This window comes from Cuculus canorus, chromosome 5 (genome assembly GCF_017976375.1).
Source record: "Cuculus canorus isolate bCucCan1 chromosome 5, bCucCan1.pri, whole genome shotgun sequence".
In the NCBI taxonomy this organism is placed as follows: Eukaryota; Metazoa; Chordata; class Aves; order Cuculiformes; family Cuculidae; genus Cuculus; species Cuculus canorus.
This window is the reverse complement of record NC_071405.1, coordinates 24,275,054-24,295,378: the sequence shown is the minus strand read 5'-3', so window position 1 is coordinate 24,295,378 and position 20,325 is coordinate 24,275,054. Positions and strand designations below refer to the sequence as shown.

Here is a 20,325-nt window from a genome sequence, read left to right as displayed (position 1 = left end):
CTAGAATGTCTCAGTCTGGATCTAAAGCAAGGGAGTTACTTGTATGTCGAGTTGGAAAGAACTGAAGTGTACATGAGTGCAACATAACACCAAAAGCTCTGGTAGCCACAGTGTCTCATGGCAGAGTTTTTTCATAGGAGATCATTCAGGCTGGCAGAGACCCCAGGAGGGCTCTTGTCCAACCCTGTAGGCAAAACCATGAGGCCAGACCAAGTTGCTCAGGGCTTTGTCCAGACAAGTCTGGAGAACTTCCAAGCATGGAGACTGCATGACCTCTCCAGACAACCTGTCTCCTCTCTTACTGTCCTCAGAGGGAGACAGTGTTTCCATGTACCCAGTTTGAAGTCCTCTGGATTCAATGTAAGCCTGTCACCTCTTGTCCTCCCATTATGCGAGGCTGAGTAGAACCTGGCTTTGTCTTCTCTATGACTTCCCAGTAGGTAGCAAGGGGCTGCTGTGCAGTCCCCAAAAAGCTGTCTCTTCTCCTGGTTGAGCAAAACCTGCTCCTACAGCCTCTCCTCAGTACGTCTGTGCTGAGCTGGCTGCCTGATGCCCCTTCAGGGCCCTAGTTACAGAGCTGCCCAGCCAGGCAGTGCCAGCCTGGATCCCTGCTAGGGCTCTGCCTTCCCAGGGCAGAGTGCTTTGAATTTGCCTTTATTGAATTTCAGAAGGTTCCTTCTAGCCCTGTGCCCAGAGCTTGTCTAAGATCCCTCTGGATGGTAGCACTAACTTCAAGAGTATTGACTGGTCTCGGAGTCAGAGCAGATGTGATCAGAAGCAACCTGTGGAGATCACCTATGCTCAAAGACAGACCAACTACAGCGAGTCACTCAGGATTGTGTCCTGCTGGGTTTTTATTACCTCCAAGTATGGAGGTTCTCCAGCCTCTTGGGCAAACTGTTCCAATCTTTAATCCTCAGAATAAAGTAAGCTTTCTTTAGCGTTTGAACAGAATTTCCCATGTTTCAATTTATGCCCACTGCACCTCATGCTTTCACTGGATACCACTGAATGGTATCACTCTGTCTTCTGCATTCCCTCGCATCAGGTATCCATATACATTAATAAGAGGCCCCTGAGTCTTTAATTCAAATCAGTGAAACCACTGTAGCCATTGCCTCTCACCAAAGGGATCAGTAAAATTAAAAAAAAAAAAGAAGAAAGAAGAAAGAAAGAAGAACATGGAAAGCAAAAGAAACAAAGAAGAAAAAAAGAAGACAAATAAAAAGAAAAAAGTAAGAAAAAGGAAAAGAAACAGAAAAAAGAAAGATATCTCATTCTTTGTGTTGTGTGAGTTTCTGTGTGTGTTTCTAATTAAAGCTCATTGTCAAGGGCATTTTTAGCTTGTACCTTGAAGCTGTAGATAGACAAAGTAATCTTCATCTTTATCTGTTCTTTGATAGTAGGCTTTGGCAGCAGAGACTCAAGGCATTTTTATAAAACTGAACTAAAAAAATGGTCTAATGCTGGAATCTGGATAGTAATATCATAAAAAAAGAAGTGTGAGCTGATAAAATGATTAATCAATTATAGCATAGTGGAAATTTGTCAGGGAAACATTGATTTCTTGGACAGAGGAATTTTTAAAAGCTTGTCTAGAAGCCAGGACCCTTCTCTGCGTAAGCCCCAGTCATAGGGGAATCTCCTGTCACTTTGGAGCACCCACATAGAGCTTTAGGGCAGCTTTACAGCCTCACACAGTGCTCTCATCTTGGGCTCTGCCGTTCATAAGAAGTTGAGTCCCACAGGCTTAGCTCCACCAGCAGTGCAGAGAAAATCCAAATAAACACATGGCAAAAAGGTGCATGCCTTAAACAGGCATATTTCTAATGCAAGGTAGCCCCCATCATCTACATCACAGAAAGTATCTGCATGTAGGAAAAATCCACAGAGGCTCTCCCTTCTCCAGGTCCTATCACTCATGTGACAGCACAATCCCTCTAACCCACCTCAAGAGATTACTGCGACCTTCGATCTCAGATGCCCCTATCTCACATTGCAATGGTCAAGTGCTTCATCTGAAATTAAATTTAAGCAACAAGAGAAATGAAACCTGGAAATGAGTCACTTCTGTTTTCCTGATCGACACGACTGGTTGCCATGGCTGCAAAGCCTAAAATTGGACCATGGTTGTTTGGATGACACGGAGGTAGGTTTTCTGAGCTGTATCTAACCCTACTGCCTGTGTCAGGACTGGTATACAAACCAGTTTCTTTAGTCTCTTTCATTTTCACTGGTGGTGGGAAAGGCATGTGGCTGATTTGACGTCAGGTGGGCTCAGAGTTGGCAAGAGAGAGTGTGGCCTTGCCATGGGACACCTCTGATGTGTCAGATCTTCCTCCTGCCTGCTTTGAGCTGCAGCAAGAGACAGTGGCTGAGGATGGTGTGAGCAGGAGGAACAGAGGCAAGATTTATCCTCTAAGTTGCAAGAGACAGTGCCTGAAGATGGTCCTGCCTGTGGGGAATGGCTGATGACTGAGGAGGCTCGGGGTTGTACACGGCTCCATCAGAGATGCTCACTCTGGTCTCCCTTTACAGCCAGTGCAGAAAAACAAAGAGAATAGTTTGTCCAATGTCTGATTCAGGGTGAGGCATGCTGCACAGTCCAGGTTGCTCAAGTGAGTCCTACTGGAGGCTGTCACTTGGTTGCACCAGGTTTTAGCCCTGGGATAGACCGACTCAGCCAAGGGACAAGTCCAACTCTCCCCCCCGAGCAGGAGTGAGTGAATTCCCCCTGTGCTCTGACATCTGCTCAGGCCCTTTGCACCTGTCCTTCACAGACCTGACCAGGACACCTATTCCCTGCCATACCTCATCTCTAAGACCCCAGGAGTGGGGACCTCCCTTTTCAACAGAGCTATTTTCCTTTAGCAAGCTCTGAGTTTTGCACGAGTCTGCTGTTTTCTGATACTCAGCTTCTGGGTACCAGATACTGGTTACTGCAATAAAAACTACTCTCAGCAGCTCCCAGAATTTAAGGGCATTTTCTTCAGAGATCTTTTTTTGTTATTGCTCCAAATTAGAATAGTTAACATACTGATGGGCATGGTGGTGACTGGGAAGGCATCTTCATGAAGCTACATCATAAAGTAATGAGAGACGAGATTTCTTGCTTTCCCAAAGCCATTATATCTGTCTTGCGCTGTTGAGAGTGGCAAAAACATCAAAAGGTAATGGAAACAGTGTAGTCTGCTAAATATTTTTGCTTCCATGTGAAAAAAAGCACTGCTCTACTACCCAGCTCCACAAAGGACAGGAAATGTGGCTGTCTGAACCATAACCACTTTGGACTTACCCCTGCTGTTTCTTTGCCAAGTATCGCCCCAGCCCTTTCCTGATTCATGTTCAGCTGAAGCCAGATGGGACATGTCTTGATAAGTTTATCAAGTATGCTGATCCCTGGAAGTGGGAGGCAGTTTTGCAGGGCAGTGGCCTGACAGAGATATGTCTCTTTTCTCTCTTCGCTGGTATCTCTGATGGGGCTGAAACACAGCAAGGGAGTTTCTTGTAAGCATAAATGCAAAAGGAAAACTTGATGAGGGGTGAAGACCATAAATACAAACAGACAGGCACACACAAAGGCACTTACACAGCAGGAGAGGTACTCAAGAGACATCAGACCACGGATGCCTTGCACAGGCCTCCACAGATACGTGCTATCCTAAGGACTAGGTCCTCATGCTAAAGGGTCTGTGGTTTCAGCTCACCTACCTACGCTGCTTAAGCACAGGTCCCAGAGACAGAGGTAAGGGAAGCAGCCAGCACTGCAGAGGACAGAGCATGCCTCTGCCCTGAACTCAATCCTCCAGCTGAAGCATCAGACCAATGGTTCATGGCTTCGAAGGGGGCAATGAGGCAAAGGAAAGAGGCCACAGACCTTGCCAGTAGGTGGGAAAGTGCACATACTGAGCAGCAGCGTCTGTCTGAGGTGTGCAGGGGCCGGGCAGCCTGCAGCTAACCCTGTGGCGATGCCACCTTTGGCACTTTTCTTATCACGTAGGAGCCGGGATAGGCACCAATGTGGTAGCTCACCCCGCTGTCGGAGCCTCTGGGAGGAAGCCTGCCAGCAGGAGTCAGAGGCACTGTCACTCTCTTTTGCTTTTTGGCAGACACCTTCTGCATCCAGCTCAGATAGTCTGCAAAAAGGCAGCCTAAGACATCTCACTGCTTAAAAACAACACCGAGCGCTCCCCATCTCTACTGACAAGTGTGCCCTGGTGCTGGTGGTTGCAGAAGTGTCCACTTTCCACCTTTGCACCCAGGAGCTCACTGGTGGCTGCTCATGGGAAGAAGGAAATCTTCCACCTCTGTGGTCACTCACGGAAAACAGGAGTAGGAGGAGGGTTTAGGATGCATTCAGCAGAAAGTTATCCACTACAAGAGAGACATCTTTGCTGATTCCCAGAGGCTGATATGTAGCAGGAGAATAATTTAGGATGCAGCCCTGCAATAGCCCTAGGTTGCTCAGCATGGCACAGAAAGTCCTGCAGGTCAAGACAGGGTGAACCCTTTCCCTGTGCTGATGGAGAGGAATGGGAGGGAGCACTGGAAATGTGAAGAAACACTAGAGGAATGACCTTCAGGAGGGAGGAAATGAAGAATTGATTACCTTCTTTTGGTCCTGCCACATTTGTTTTCTCAGCTAGTCCTAAAGACATAATTGTAAGCTCCAAAAACATACCTGGGAGTTGCTGAGTGACAAGAGAGGAGTTACCCTGCAGCACCACACATTAGCAATGCCCAATCACACCTTATGTCTCAGAGCTTATTCTCAGATGTACAAGAAGCAAGAACACTGAAACGATGCTGTTGAGACTATTAAAGATTTAGGACACATTTTTCTTTAGGCTTCTGTTCTAATCAGAGACACAAAGAAAAAATTCAATTTATTTTTAGTCTCTGCAGTATAACGGCGCACTGGTATTAAATTCTGGTTTCTAGCTATGGTGCTGATTCAATGAAGTGCTTATCACTGCAGTCCATGGAAAGTACTAAAAAGTTTTGGTCATAAGAGCTCTGATGGATAAGGCTGTAGACTCATAGATATGGGCTTGTCATCCATTTGATTTTAACAGGAAGTATAATGTAGGAGAACATACACAAATTATATTTTTCTGCATCAGTTTTGCAGCTTAGGTGTGAAATCTGAAAAGAGGAGGACTCTCATTTTTTATTTGGTCTTATTTAAGTCTTTTTTTCTTTTATTTTTAAAGATACAGATCTTAAAATAGTACATTTCACATAAGGTCAAACTCAAAAGTACTAAAAGAGAGTCCTTTTAAGGGCCTTACCTAGCACAGCACATTTCTCCCAAAAGTTAGTTTATATAAAAATAGCCTTTCAAATGCCAAAACCAACAGTGAGATTTTTCAGGTTTTTTTTTTCTTTTGCAAACCTACAGAGACAGTTTCCTTGAAAAATACATGCTCCTCTGCAATCTCAGTTGCTGATTCAGGGTATTAGTCCACAGAATCTTGATTTTAATCAATCTTTTTTTGAGATCATAGCCAAGATAGTAAGAAGGAGAGAAGTGTGCTCAAAAAAAAAAAAAAAAAAAAAAAAAGGCAAGTAGAAATAAATGAAACATTCTCTTCAATTGTGATAAAAGCCCAGCTTGTCATACAGGTGACAGGTGCGGAAATTTCTTTCAGATGTGACTGCGTATGACTTCAATCAGCATCATCAGAATGTATAGAGTAAAACAGTGGAGGACAGCTTTTGGACATTAACCTGATTCATCCCTTTGTTTCTTTCTTTACAGCAGAAACCAAAAGAAATGCCCAGTAACCATCTGGAATGAAAATATGTGTTGGATGGCAACATTCATACCTGGTAAAGAGAAAGAAGTAATGAGCTAAAGGAAAAGAAAGGTGAGTTATAACGAAATAATACCATTAGCGAAGCTGCTCCCCAAATTAGTCACACAAGCAGGAATCTGATCTTGCCAATGATGTGTGAAACCTAGACCAAAAGGAGGCCAGTCCTGCTATGGCACCAGAAGGTGCAATAGCTCCAGTGATGCTGAACTTCGTTACCCGTTAATTATGTAAGGAGAAAAGAAAAGCGCCAGCAAACCACTGATGCTCAGGAATCCCTTTATCTGGGGGGAAATCAGTGATATCAACAAAGGCAAGGAAGTAATGCAAAGCACCTTGGTCTTGGTGAGCACCAGACGTGGACATGGATCCCTCCCATAGACCAGGCTGCCCAAGGCCCCATGCAACCTGGCCTTGAACACCTCCAGGGATGGGGCAGCCACAGCTTCCCTGGGCAACCTGTGCCAGTGTCTCACCACTCTCACAGTGAAGAAATTCTTCCTAATGTCTAGTCTAAATCTGCCCCTCTCCAGTTTATACCCATCGCCCCTTGTCCTATCACCACAAGCCTTTGTGAACAGTCCCTCCCAGCTTTCTTGTAGGCCCTTCAGGTACTGCAAGGTCGCTGTAAGGTCTCCTCTGATCTTTCTTTTCTCCAGGCTGAAAATCTTTCCAAACTTGTACATATAAGATAAAAAAAAAAGGAGTCTGAAAATATTTGCCTTAATGGAAACACCTAATGATTGTAGTGTGTATGGGGGTCATTCAGTGCAGATAATTAAGGGCAGTGGATGAGGCTTTTTGGCAGAGCAGGAACACAGCCTTTCAGAGGCCCTCAGGGACGAAAGCCCTGGTGTGGGGTCTCCTCCCCTTAAAAGCCAGCCCAGCTCAGAACAAACTAACAGGCTCTTGTACCTGTACAGAAGGAGGAAAGGACAGCTCAGTGAAAGGGGAGGCTTTGATAAAGGAAAAGCATGAAGAGTCATTAATGGGATCTTATTAAAAAAAGGGAATGTCTGGCTAGACAATTCCTGGCAGAAAGTTATAACAGATGATGGATAAGTTCTCAAGAGAAGGATTGCATTGTGCAAATCTCTTAAAATGCCATGTTTAGAGCAGTAGCAAATAGTTTATTGAGTTGAATTCTGTGCTAGCTAAGAAATGGGAGTGAACGACCTAACAGACCTTTTCCAGCTGTAATGCTGTGACCCATGACACACACCAGTTGACGCAGTTATGGCACTGATGCTTGACTTCTTTCCTGGGCACAGCTGTCACAGAGATCCAGATGCTGGGCTGTGGCAGCGCTTAATCCAGCAGTTTAATCTGTCTCTGTGGTAGCTCTGTAGTTGCATAGAGAGGAGGGAGCCCAGGCAGCTCCTGGGTTCTTGCTGTGCTGCCAGTTGAAGGGATTTGCAGGGCCACCGTGGTGAGCAGCTGGCCTTTGCTATTTCGCTCACTCAGAATTCAGACATCAGATGATTTCTAAGCTCACAGTTTTCAGAAATCACATGCAACGTTCTCCTCCTTCTCCAACAGCCCTGCAAAACCTCTTGAGTGAGACAGGCAGGTGCTGATTTTTGCTAAGTGTGATGCAAAGCTGAAAAACCTGCTCTGGAGCTGCCTTCTTTTCATTTTTTATAGAGGTCATACTGCAAATGGCTTCTAAAACCTGCAGCCTCCCTGCTAAATTGAACTTATTTGGGATGCAGGGAGCGGTGTGTTGCATTCTTACTGGCAACATAGGTTAATTAATTGCATGGTGATTACATTCACACACCTGCCCCAGTTTGGCAGAAGGTATCAGGTTGCTGGTTGGAAGTAATAATAATGACAATGGTGATCTGAATTATTGCACAGTGACTGTACACTGAAGTAATGACATCACCATGATTCATTGCTTCAGAAAAGAAGAGCCAAACTTCACAACTGAATATTCCCAAAAATCATTAGAACTGCAAAGGGATATAATCCACTTAATTTCATGCAGGTGCAGGCCTGGGCATACCTTTGCAGTGGCTCTTAGAAATATCGGCACAAACTTGCTGACACTAAGGGCTTCCTGGCTCTACTGTACAGGCCTGGTCACTCTGAACTTCCTCGAGGCAGCTGAGATACAGAAATTGTGTGCAACAGCAGCAGCAGCGACTATCAGATGAATTCTTCACTCCCACACATTTGCAGCTTTTGCCTGTCACCAGATTAGACCTGAAAAGATGCATCAGGTGTTATTAAATCTGTAGTACAGTGATAAGTAAAGACTAAGGGCCTTTGTATTGTTTAAATGGACTGGGTATTAGAATTAGGAGCTAGGTTTTTATTATTATGTTTTATTGCTTTTATTTCTCCCTGTGAATATCAGAAGACATCGAGAGTGAGCAGAATGAAGAGTCTGCAGTGCTGTCCTCAAGAAAAGAGATAGTCTGGTATAATTTTATATTTATATTTATATTTATATTTATATTTATATTTATATTTATATTTATATTTCTAGCAGAGCAGGCACCACAGGTCTTAAAATGTGTGCCAGCTGGCTTGCTTCTGAGGGAGAAAAACAGACAAGGGGCCATACATGCAGTACACCAGGTGAAGAGAAACTTTTTGCACCAAAGCCACATGGTACCTGAAGGGATACCATTCAGGACAAGCTAGCTTGTGTCTGAGGCTCACATGTGGAAACCCTTCAAGCACCAAAACACAGTTTAAAAGGAGCAAGTGAAGCAGGAGGAAAAGATAGAAGCTCCTGAAGCTGACACAGAAGTAAGTAGACAACGTTGGTAATTTCTGTGGTTAAGAGTTGGGAGCATGGGGCTTCACAGGGATGGGTCAAATGGTGGTGCTGAGATTGAAAGACTGACAGAAAACTCAGTCCTGTTTTACGTCTCGTGTTACAACTAACCCAGTTGACTTGGTTGCAGGGCTCTATGCACTGGTGATAGAGGGAGATTTGTGTATTTTTTTTTTTTTTACAGTCACCTTTGTGCTGAAAAGAGCATGAGTTCTGAACCCAGCACACTGGAGAAGGAATAATCAGAGCTGCATGAGTAGCAGCAGCAAAGCGTAACAAGGTTTCATCAGTTAAACCCTTGTTACCTACATAGCTACCTATACTTTCCTTGGTTTGATACCTCTCCTGATTAGACAGACTCATTAAAAATCTTTGTTCAGGCACAGGTGAATTCATGTGCTATTACTTTCAGTTCACTAAGGGGGAAATTTGCAGTGCCCCAGCTAGAGAACATAAAGCTTCATTTTACTTCCATCTTAGATGCTGTAATTTTTCGTTGTCTTCTCGTTATTCTCATAGGTCAGCCCACCTTTGCTGACTTGGCCAGTTCAGATCAAACTAAGATGCAGGAGAAGGTTTCATTTACCTTCTGGTCCTGGCTTGGGTCACCACCTCGCTGGATTCTCATTTCTTTCTTCCCACAGGTGGTGGAACTGAGACACTACACCTGACCAAGCTACAAGGAGAGCTCCTTTGTCTCTAAACTTCTTGAGACACTTCTTCAGACACTTCTTCATAAAAGAGACTATTAGGAAGATGAGAAGGCAGCAAAGTGACAAATGGAAAAAAACTTAACAGCTAACTTTGTGCACCAAATGTTAACACTGTCTCAAAGCAAATTCTGCCTTTAATAAATGCTTTTTCCTAATAAAGCCAAGAAAACTGACAATGATCAAACCAACAAATAGGAAAAAAAAAAAACCCAAACAATGAAAAACCCAAAAAGCAGAAAGAGAGAAAAGTACTTGAGGTCTTCAGAGATCACACCCAGCTGACTGCCACCCTTTAGTCAGAAGTAAAATACAAGTTTCTTGTTGTCTGACAGGTGGAAAGGGAAAAGATAGAAGTAGGTAAGCAAGCCATGGGAGCTTCCTGCATTGTAAGGTTCTTAAATGTACAGGAAAATTGTATAATGGAAGTGATGTGACAGGCTCAGCATGTCTCATAAGGCACGCTTGCCTGTTCAGTAGTCCTTCCTTGCAGGACACTCGTGCGACTAGTCCACCTTGGTGACAAACATAGCTCAGGAAGTTGTGCTTCTCAAACTGTGGTCTGCGGACAACCTGTGGTTGGCAGAGCACTTCCTTTTGCTCACAGCTCTCCTTGTTTCTACGCTAGCTTTTATGTTCACCCTTCGTGTGTTTGGTCTTTGACTCATAGTTGATGCTGTGCTTGTCCAGGCCTTTCCACTCACCCTGGAAAGCACCGGGCTTAATGATCAAGGCAGCAGCTGTTCCAGCTGCCAAGAGGAAAGGCAAACCAAGACTCTGCTAAATAACCTGACACCCCATATCTCAGCAAACTTCTCTGTTCCCCATCTATTCCACTTTCTGTTACAGGTACCCTCAATTTCAGCAGTGAAGTTTTGCACCCTGCAATTGAAGGGTGTAATGGCCACTTGTGCAGGTGCAAGAATGCTAATTCCTGATTGATCTGTTAAGTAATAGGTAGCCACAGACAGTTTTCTGCTCACATATGATACCAGATTGCTTTATTATACAGTATAGGGCTCACCTGTGAAAGTTTGATAGACTAGCACCACCCCAAAGTAACCAGGTGGACATGTCCTGCTGCCTGCAGAGCCCAGCAAGGACGGACGGGGCTGAGCTTTGAGGATGTCAGCTGAGCCGCAGGAGCAGATTCTGTGCAGATACACGGAGCTCACTAGCGGAATAACTAAGCTTGTGCTAAGCTCTGGTGTAAACAACTGTACTTTTCCTCATTACTGCCATCACGCAGTCAAAGGACATGACCTCAGCTTATCTGGATTTTGAACTGAGCAGAATCTTGCCCCTGTTCAAAGGTCAGCAGTCAGGTCAGCTCTGGAGAAGACTTGCTAGTGATGTTGGGAGGGACATGTATACACTGGCATTCATTAGCCCGCAAACCTGGTGATTAAGACTAATGATTTTTCTCTAACAGCATGAGCAGCAGGGCCAGGTTGGTCAGGAGTGGAGAAGGAGGGGTGCTCGCAGTTCTTCCCGTGAATCACTCTCCTGCAGCAGGCGTGTTACCTGCTTGTGTTTCTCCCATAGTCAGAGAGAGTTCCCATCGCAGGGGCACCCATCTCAGGTGTTAGGGGGCAGATCCCAGCTCCGGTAGCAGAGCTGCTCTTCTGCCTAAAGCAGTCAAGCTTCTAAGTGCCTACAGCAAAGCAGTGGTAATACCTCTGTCAAAGCCTCCTGTTTGACCCTGTCAACAATCTTTCAATGCAGGAGTGCTCTCAAGGAGCAGGGATGTGCAACTAAATGTTTATGAAGTCCCTAGCTTCACTACGTTTCCTAGGTTCATTAGGTCTATCCCTCCATTTAAGTATTTAAAAGGTATGTGTATCATAAAGACTTGCATATGCATTAAAAACCCAAATAAAACACTAGATAATTCACATTACTGCCTGTACCCAGGTCAGTTCTGCTAACAAACAAGCGTTCTCACACCCACAGCCATGTCATGGGCAGAAATAAAGTAAAAACAAACAAAAAAACCCCTTAAAAAATTAAAAAATACCCTGAAGGAAGAGGCTTTCTTTCAAAGCCCTTTTTTTTTTTCCTTCAGTTTAGCTGTTGCACGCATTCATTAATGCACATGGTATACGCTGCCTGTGGTGCCGGAGTGGACTGGGGCTACCACATCCTATTAGTGTAACACAGCTTGGCTTGAATTCACCTCACAAATTGTACTGCTGTCTTTATGTAACCTTGCACATACATATTTTGCACTCAACAATTTGTCTCAAAATATCTTTCTGGTTTTTACTCAGTCAAAACACATTTTTGCAAGTCCAAACCACTTTGCAAGTTTTATTAGCCTACTCCCTCACTAAAACCAGACAGTTGCTGCGTTAAAGATAAGCCCTCCTCCCCTTTATTCATAATCAGAGCTTTTCAGGTCATTTACCCTTTGCCTATTTCAAACCCAATTATTTTACGAATTTCATCATATCAGCAACACTAAAGATTTTTCTTTGTGTGCAAGCTATGAAGGATGGTTTACACTTCTACAAGGCCCTTTGTCTGCAAGAAGAGAACTTCTGAAATACAGGTCAGCCAGAAGTCATTTCTGGCACGGTCAGAGGAGCCAAAGAAAGCACGGTTTCTCTAACCAAAAAGCTGTGGAAGTGTTTGCTGGACAATTCTACTTAAACTTTGCTGGAAAGGCTTGCGAGGTGCAGAAACTAAACACATATGTTTGGAAAGAAAGAAAGAAACGATTTCCTAAGCTGTAAGAACACAAGAAAGCCACAGACCTTCCTCACCCGCTGGTGTCAGGTACTAGAAGGGCCCAGCAGAGCCACCACCTGGACAGAAGATGGATGGGCTTGTTCAGAGACTTTGAAGAACACCTAAAATGTTGGACATCTCAAGCTCCCCTGTCTGAACAGCAAGGCCAGGGCTGTTGCCCGAGGTTTTGCCTTTCCCAGGTCATCTGGCCAGGAAGGAAGACAGGAATGAAAACCCGGGGAATGCTTTTCTATATTGTACTCACTTAACAAAGAGGGGAAAGGGAAACGGAAAATAAAGACAACGGGGAAATTCCATAATTAAAACTTCATTAAGGATAAAACGTAGTTTTGCTTACATAAAGCCATTCTGTTTCAAACCCTATAAGTAAAAAAATATGTGAAGCTGCAGAATATTACATAAAACAAATGGGCAAAATATTACGAGAAACATCCAACTGGTTATAAAAAGCGATGGCTTTCCCAACCCTGTAAGTGAATTTAGTGCAGATGTATGAGACACACAAGATATGAGATGCTAACCACATAGACTTGCACAAAGGTGATCAGTCTTCCCCTTTTCTAAGAAATACCTGTAAAGTCTCATCTCAGTCATGATTTGTGACTAGAAATGGCCATTCCGCCAAGGGAATAAATCCGTTGCGCATTCATCCTGCAGTATTTTGAGGAACAGAGCACAGGCCTTCAGAGGTCCTCCCTCTTGTTAAAGTGCTTTTCAAGGGGCCTTCAAACCAGTCATTCAGTCTCTAATGTGTAGACTTACACACAGGTATTCATATTTTGGGTAAGATTTCCTTCCAAAGTCAGTGAGAATGCATTTCAATACATGGTGCTGTTAGCAAGAAAAAATGAACCTGCACCTGTGAACCTACACTTTGTCTGTCACCCTTAACCCTTAGTCCAGCTATTTCATACTCTACATATTCAATTCTGATTAGGCATTGGAGAAATGTGTTTATTTCTTGCTTTACAATCTACCTGCCTTCACACTGAGATAACGTTAAAGATCTGCCTTCCTGCGAGAAGAAGAGGAAGAAAAAGGCTTGTTGGTATATTTCAGGGATAATGGAAGGTGGCGAAAGGGCATGGTTTACTGCCACAAGGATGAAAGCGGTGCTCAGGTTTGCTGAGTGACCTGCCCTGTCTGTAGGCATGGCCCTCATTATCCTGTGCTGTTGGGACAGCCTCGAGACAATGGACTGGTTAGTGGAGCAGTGTCAGTAACTTCTGAAACGTGTCTGTAGCGGCTGGGAGCTCAGTGCATATGACTACAAAACCTGCCAAGCAGCAGGGCAAGTCTGTCAGCTCTGGCAAAACCACCTAAACCATTGCTGGGAACTCCAGTTTGCTCATTTAACAGCATTTATGGTCCCTTGGTCACCAGAGCTACCATGTAAATAAATCATGAGCCAAAGTCTGTAGGTTCAAAGCAGTTTAAGAAAATTCATAACACGGCTGCCTTGGTCTCGTCCTCCCCAAAATATAAGATGCCCAGGCTGCCATCGATTGTCTCACTTTTGGGCAATCTGACTCAGGGGCAGGAGGGTGGAAGAAGGTTTGCGCTGGACAAAGCTCTCTGGCCTGGCTCCCTGCTTGGCTTGGTGAGACATGAACAAATATTTGACTTGAATTCAGCTTTGAATTCACTGGCACAAGTCACCCTGAATTACTCCCTAGAGATCATGCTTCTCCAGTGAAACCAGAGATCCTCATGGGTGCACGGGTTCCTAAAAGGCACACGACAATTAAACACCTAAAGTTAAGCAGGGTAATTCCAGGCTAGACATTGATAGCTAAGTCTAATAGCAAAGGGAGATATTAGAATGCCAGGCCAAGGGACTAACCCCTAGCATGGGCTCCTCTTCACAGTGCCCTTCAAGCAATCTCTACCATAGTTTCCCCTCCCAGAGAGCCCATCCCTGCTGGCAGGGCAACACAGTCACTTTCCATTTTGACTGGGAAGCTTACCAGTGAGGTCTAGTATAAAATTAACTAACTCTTAATCCTTAGAAAGGAAAAGAATGGGAGTTCAGAAGTACAGAATTACGCCAAAACATCCTATATTACATGTTTGTCCTCTGGAAAGAAAGAAAAAGCATCCACACCCAAGCTCTTTCTTGTCTGATGATTCAGCAGGAGAAGCTCTGAGCTTTTCTTGGTTTCTGTTTTTGCGTAGGGTATCAGGAGTGACAAATTCCTTGGAGACAACTCAGGGAGGGGAAGAGGAATGAGAGAGAGAAGAGAGAGAAAAATTCTTGGCAGGCAAGTTGAAAGGTTGGGACAAGTCCCAGGCTGTCATTTAGCCAAGCATGTGGGACAACCTTCTTTTGCCTAGAAGCCTGCTAACAATTTGCAGAACAGTGTCACAGGTAGCCAGCAGAGCTGTCAGTCTTCAGAATCTGCTGTTTGGTCTGTATCTGTTTCCTTGGTGAATTTTTCCAAGCAGCACAAAATTTAATCCAGTTCACAAGGGGCTGCGGCTGCTTCCAGTTCAGCCCAGCAGCTGCTTTTGCAAGAGAGAGGATTCACAAGACTGTCTCTCTTCAGAGAGCCACAGGAGGGGTGTACCTGAGCTGTGTGTATTCCCTATATTTGGTACGGTATTTTCAGCATCTAAAAGCTTGCATGTATTCAGTTGAGTTTCAACAAAGCACATGAAATTCCCCAACAATTCATTAGCCTTGCAAAAGCAAATATGAAGTACTAATTAATGTGGTTAGGACATAATTTCCAGCAGTAAGACAGGTCTTTCCACTCTACCAGGAAAAGTGTTGATCCACAAACCCCAACTAGTCACTTACAGGAAATTCCAGCAGCTCTAGCCCTTGCAGGACCATTGTCTGAGCCAGAATCACAGCCCTGCCTCAGAGAACAACTCTCAGAGTGTGGTTTCATGCTCTTCCTAACCCAGGGCAACAGCGGGATACTGCTGAAAGGTAGTCCTCTGACCCCTCTTGCACACACTCCCAAAACTTCACTTTTGCTGCTTCTCTTGCTTCAGCTGTAGAGGTTGTGTAAACAGGGAGGAAGCCGGTAGTCCAGCAGGGAACTAACCCATCAAAAAGTAAAGACTTTCTGAGAGCTGGATTCTGTTCCTGGCATCACTCTAAACCCAAAGGATGGTCTGGGGCAAGGCTAAGGTTTATTGCCCAACAAGGATCCAAGGGACTGGGCTAGAAAGTAAGCGACTATAATCAAAACAGCTCCGTGAGCTCATCTCCATTTCCCATCCTGCAGTAACAGCAGTAGATACCTGCCTTCAGCCAGTTCTTTGGAGGCTTAATATTTATGAAGTAGCCAGAGATCCTCTAATAGACACAAGGCGTTTATAGTAATCATACAACGTTATTATGATTAGTGAAAACATGCCTTGTCCCTTTTAAATGTGTCAGTAATAAGGAAAGCAGAAATCCTTTACTCAGCCATAAATATATTCTCTGTTTAGCAGAAAGGCGATGGAAAGTCTGGGAAAGGCACACTGAGATATGCATGTATTTATTCATGTATTTGAAGAGAGCTGCATTCCATAGCACTCTCTGGCTCATGTGTATCTAATAGATATCTATTTAGGAAAATGTGACTACCATAACCAGCTATGCAGTGCTCACATCTGCTAATCCTTTGCTGCTCAAGTAATCATCTTCACTTGCAAAAAGATTTATACTATTTTGGGGGCAGTCAAAAAGGAGCAAAGCACTCCAAACTTCTTGCAACTGAAATCTTGAGGGAAGCATTGCCTTAAACATTCCCACTCCAGTAGGTTTCTAATTTATGGAGGTGGGCACAATTACTTTATAGATAGCTCAGAGAGCTATAAAATGGACAAAGGAAAGGCTTGAGGCTACAACATTTACCATATATATGGGTGCTTATAGCTTTATTGTGTTTGCACAGTGCTGCTTGCTTGACCACAGCTGCTTTGCAGCACTGTTTTATCAGGTACTTTCAAACATCTTCCTCCACCCCGCAACTTCACAGTTAAAAAAACGCCAGCTGAATGCTTGCTTTGCCTCTCTGAGAAGCAGACACCTGACAGCTTGGGATGGATTCTGAACTCAGCTTTCTCCAGCCCAGAGAGTTACTCTGTGCCCACAGCAGCATGTGGTACCAACTCAGCTGTGTGCATAGTTGTGTTTTAGGGATTCCCTCTATCAGGGGGGAGGATGGGGGTGGCACAAGTGTTCATACATTATAAGAGCAGATCATGGATGTAAAACAGAGTGCTGGAGGGAGAGTGGGGTGCCAAGGGCCTTTTCAGAAAATATAGGATACACACAAGCAGCCTTGTATAACAGCCCCATGCTGCCCCTCAGCAGAAGGGGTACAACCATCACACAAGGACAACACTTCTCTATCTTGAATAATACAGGCAGCTCTCTCTGGCAGCAAAGTACAGCAATGGTGTGACAGCCAGGTTTCAACCCCTGCAAATGCTAAGCACCCTTTTTCTCAGATAGTTCTATGGATCCCTGCCTGCCTATCCAGCTGTCTTCTCTCTGCTGTTCCTGTTTGTGCAGCTAGATCAATGCCAGAGCCTGGCCGTGCCCAGCACCCTTCCATCTTCCACTTTGCAATATAGATGCGTCCTACCCCTCTAACCATGAATTTCAGAGTACTGCACTGCTGGCCGGCTCCCTTAGAAGGGCTGTGGACCCTCATTCAAGTGGTATGTGTGCAGGACAGGACTCGGTGATATACATCTTCTCAAGTATTTTGCTTTTCAGATTCATGGGCAGCCTCTATTGATTTCACACCACAAGTGCCAAGCTACGTCCCTGTGGCCCATGGCTAGTAATTCTAGTGAACTGACCTAGCAGTCCGGCAGTACTGATAACATAGTCAGTAACCCAGACCACAACCACCAGGAGTGTAAGAGCACTGCCTCCTCTCAGTCAGCAAATCCCGGAGAAGAAAGCACTTCCATTAAATCCCATATGTACCACCTGTGCCCATTTCTTAGTGTGCCCTCCCAGTGTGTCCATGAGACATTTTCTTATACAGGTGTGTAGGCTGGAATAGCAGTAGAATATTAATGTTTGAAGGTTTTTAGCCTTATAAAATACCTAACAAACATTCCAGACCCCTCCAGTTCAGATATAATGATCAACAAATACTTACAGTGGTAAAAATGTCCACTTACTTACATACAACCCCCCCGAAAGTTTGCAGAAATGTCACTGGGGAAACAAAAGACTGGCAGAATTTTGATCTCTCCATCATGGAATTAAACCTCCCAGAAGAGCAAATTATTTCTCCTAAAGGAGACATAATTAATGGACCAGCAGAATTTCTGCAATAGGTCTTGCAACCCCGAGAAACTGATGTAAGGACCTCTTCTGAACAGAACAGTGGTTTTCAAGCCCTTCTCCTCCAAACATCAGTATCATCTCGTCTTTGCCACCTTAAAAACTATTAAATTTCAGTTAATCACTTCTTATGTTGCTCTGGTGATGGTGGAGTTGCTACTCAGTTATTATTCATATCTGTGACAACTGTAGTACAGGGAGGGTAAGATCAGTAAGCACAACATCTTGACTTTTTGGATGATTTTTGAAAATAAACACCATTACTTAGAGGTCTATTTATTTTTTTATTTATCTGTATTGCAATAGCACCCCCATTCCTCCCTAAGGCTACAGGCATACTCATTGCTGGAGAGGGCCCTTACCTCAAACTGGTTGAGCAATCCCCAGCGTGCAGCTCTGGCAAATGGATGTGTCTGCTGCATCCTCGAGGATAAATTCGCCCACAATCCCATTGCCTTGGGAGCCAGCTCCAGTGTGAACTGGCAGCCAGTCAGTTTCATGGGTGAAGAAATTGGAGGAGGAGACATGTAGATTTTGTACTTGGTTACAAGAAAAGTGGCTCTGTAGGCACCAGAGTCAGCTGTAAGAGTCACAGGAGCTCCTTGGAGGATGCATGTGTGGAGGTGGCCAGACAAAAGTTGAATTAAAGAAAGACAACCAAGTAATTTAGTTTGACTCCTCCCTGGTTCTGGATGAGAATTGACTCTGGAGATTCCTCTTTGGTTACCTATAGTGTAATATCTACCCAAGACCACAGAAAAAAAATAATTTCAACTTCAGGATTAGGACGTAATCTAGGACACAGCCTGAAATGCAGACCACTGCTTAGACCATTGCCTTTTCTGAGATCCAAGAATTGGTACTTAATTGCCTTTTCAGCATAATTTTGCATTAACTCCTTGCTCTGGTTCCTGATGGCCTTATTAAAGCTATTCTTCTACAGTGAAACACAGTCTGCTTCCATTCTTGTTTTCTCACAACTATTCAGAAGGATAAATCTGAAGTCTTCTTTGGTAGCATGAATACTTCAAACCTACAGAATAGTATTTTATTTTTTTTTTAAACTACCAAACATCTCAGGTTTGTACTTGTGCGTGGTTTAATTCCTTAGCAGTCCCCTCCACGTAAGGCCCCTGATCAGCACAGATATCTATGATCTTGTTGCTGCTCTGAACACCAAGGCTGCCATGACCAGGTCCATCCCAGTACATCCTACCCCCTTTGTCTTTAGGTCCACTCTGTACAGATGATAATATGGCAGCAGGGATTATAATCTCTCCTTGGTCTTTCAGAGAACATATGCTAAACATGCTCCCTCTTGGTTTTTTATAATTATAAATCTCATTAAATATCTATATTCATTGTCATACACTTCTAATTCCTCACAAAGGGCAACCTAAACAACCACAAGCATACACACACCCTCCCCTACACAGGGGAATACCTCTGTGATACAGCTGGGAAAGCACAGTAGTCTTCTGGAACAGCACAGGTGTTTTGATGACCACACCTACCCTCTACTCACAGATCTATCTGCACTAGAATTTGGCCAGTCATTCTGCCTTTTCTTTCTAATTATCCTTCCAAAGAACTATTTCTTTCTATTCCCAAATGCAAACACCCTCCTTCTAAAATGATAAATGCAGGCTAAACGTCTGCAATGGACAGTATTTTGTTCTAGTTTCACTAAGACACTTGAGTTTTTGTGTTCTTTAGCAATCAAAGCAGGCAAGCATTTAAAACTCCAGGAAGTTAAATTTGCTGCAGCTTCTTTTTCTAATAGATTGGATTTACGTATTGACTTTTGTGTTTTCAGGTAGTTTTAGACATCCTGAGTCTCACAAGCCTGTCTTGTTATCTCAGGCAAACTGCCTATATTTACTGATGGATGAGTTAAAACATCGTGCTACTACCATTGGGAAAAATCCAATAAAATAGATAATCTCTGAGATATCTGGACTATGTAAGCATAGTTTGGTAAGGGATGCTGGCAGCCCAAATTTGTGCCAAGCAACCATTGTAGCTACCCTCCAGGACACGCTGTTTTACATGTAAACATGCACACACAGAGCAAGGGAGATGCATGCACATGTGTGTGCAAGTTTCAGCTGATGCTGCCTCTAGGTTGGAAAGTCAACAACACAAAAGAGCACGTAGCCACTTACGACAGGAAGTGAAAAACTATATTTAGCTGAAACTGTAGTGGAAAGGAGATGAACAGAATATTGCTTACGTTTGTGTCCACATTCCTGTGAACACTGGCATGAGACTCCACAATGATGAGGAGTTCTCTATTCAAGGCCACTATTCCCAGTGTGGTCTACCCCCTAGCAGGCAAAGGGACTGTCGCCTTCTGCACTGCCACCAGTACTGCTACACAACGTGCTCAAAGCATTGAAGTTTGGTGACTACTCACTTACAGAGAAGCACTGGAAAGACCCCATGACCAGTCAGTGTGGTTGCAAACACACTTCCCTGTTCAATGAAGTTCAGGAGATTTTACGTCTTTTCTCTGGATGCACCAAACTCACGTATCTTTGGAGCTCACCTCCTTATTTGCGTCTTTACAGTAACAGCTCAATCAAGATGCAATGCATCTTGGTAGACAACAGAGATTTGATGACATTGATTTGTTTTCAGTTGCCTGAAGTGTCCCTTCCCCACTTAAATACCATATTTCACATGTTCTAGGTTGAGGTTTTCTTTGAGAAGTACTTTGCATTGGGTCCAAGATCTCCTGAGGCCAACAGGACTTGTTCCACTCATTCAAATAAGCTCGGATCAAGTCCTTTACAATAGTTGGCTCTTCAGGACGTTTAAAAAATTGTTTTCTTGGTTCAAATCTGTAAACCCTGGTATTGAATTTATTTATCCCTCTGCAGGGACATATGCGTAGCCCAAAGAGAAGAGTGATTTAAGAAACTTTTGTCACCAACAAGTATCTAAAAGCTCCCA

General features: G+C 44.0%; 1 protein-coding gene across 2 annotated transcripts in view; it reads right to left on the bottom strand.

The window, feature by feature from the left end:
- RIN3 (Ras and Rab interactor 3) overlaps positions 1–20,325 on the bottom strand; it is a 71,966-nt gene that overhangs the window by 48,565 nt on the left and 3,076 nt on the right. The window contains exon 2 of one of the 2 annotated variants that reach the window (XM_009561601.2): positions 3,296–3,482. The exons of the other annotated variant lie outside the window; for it this stretch is intronic. Within the exon in view, the coding sequence (XP_009559896.2) occupies positions 3,296–3,482 (187 nt within the window). The remainder of the gene's footprint in view (positions 1–3,295; positions 3,483–20,325) is intronic. 2 annotated transcript variants of the gene reach the window in all.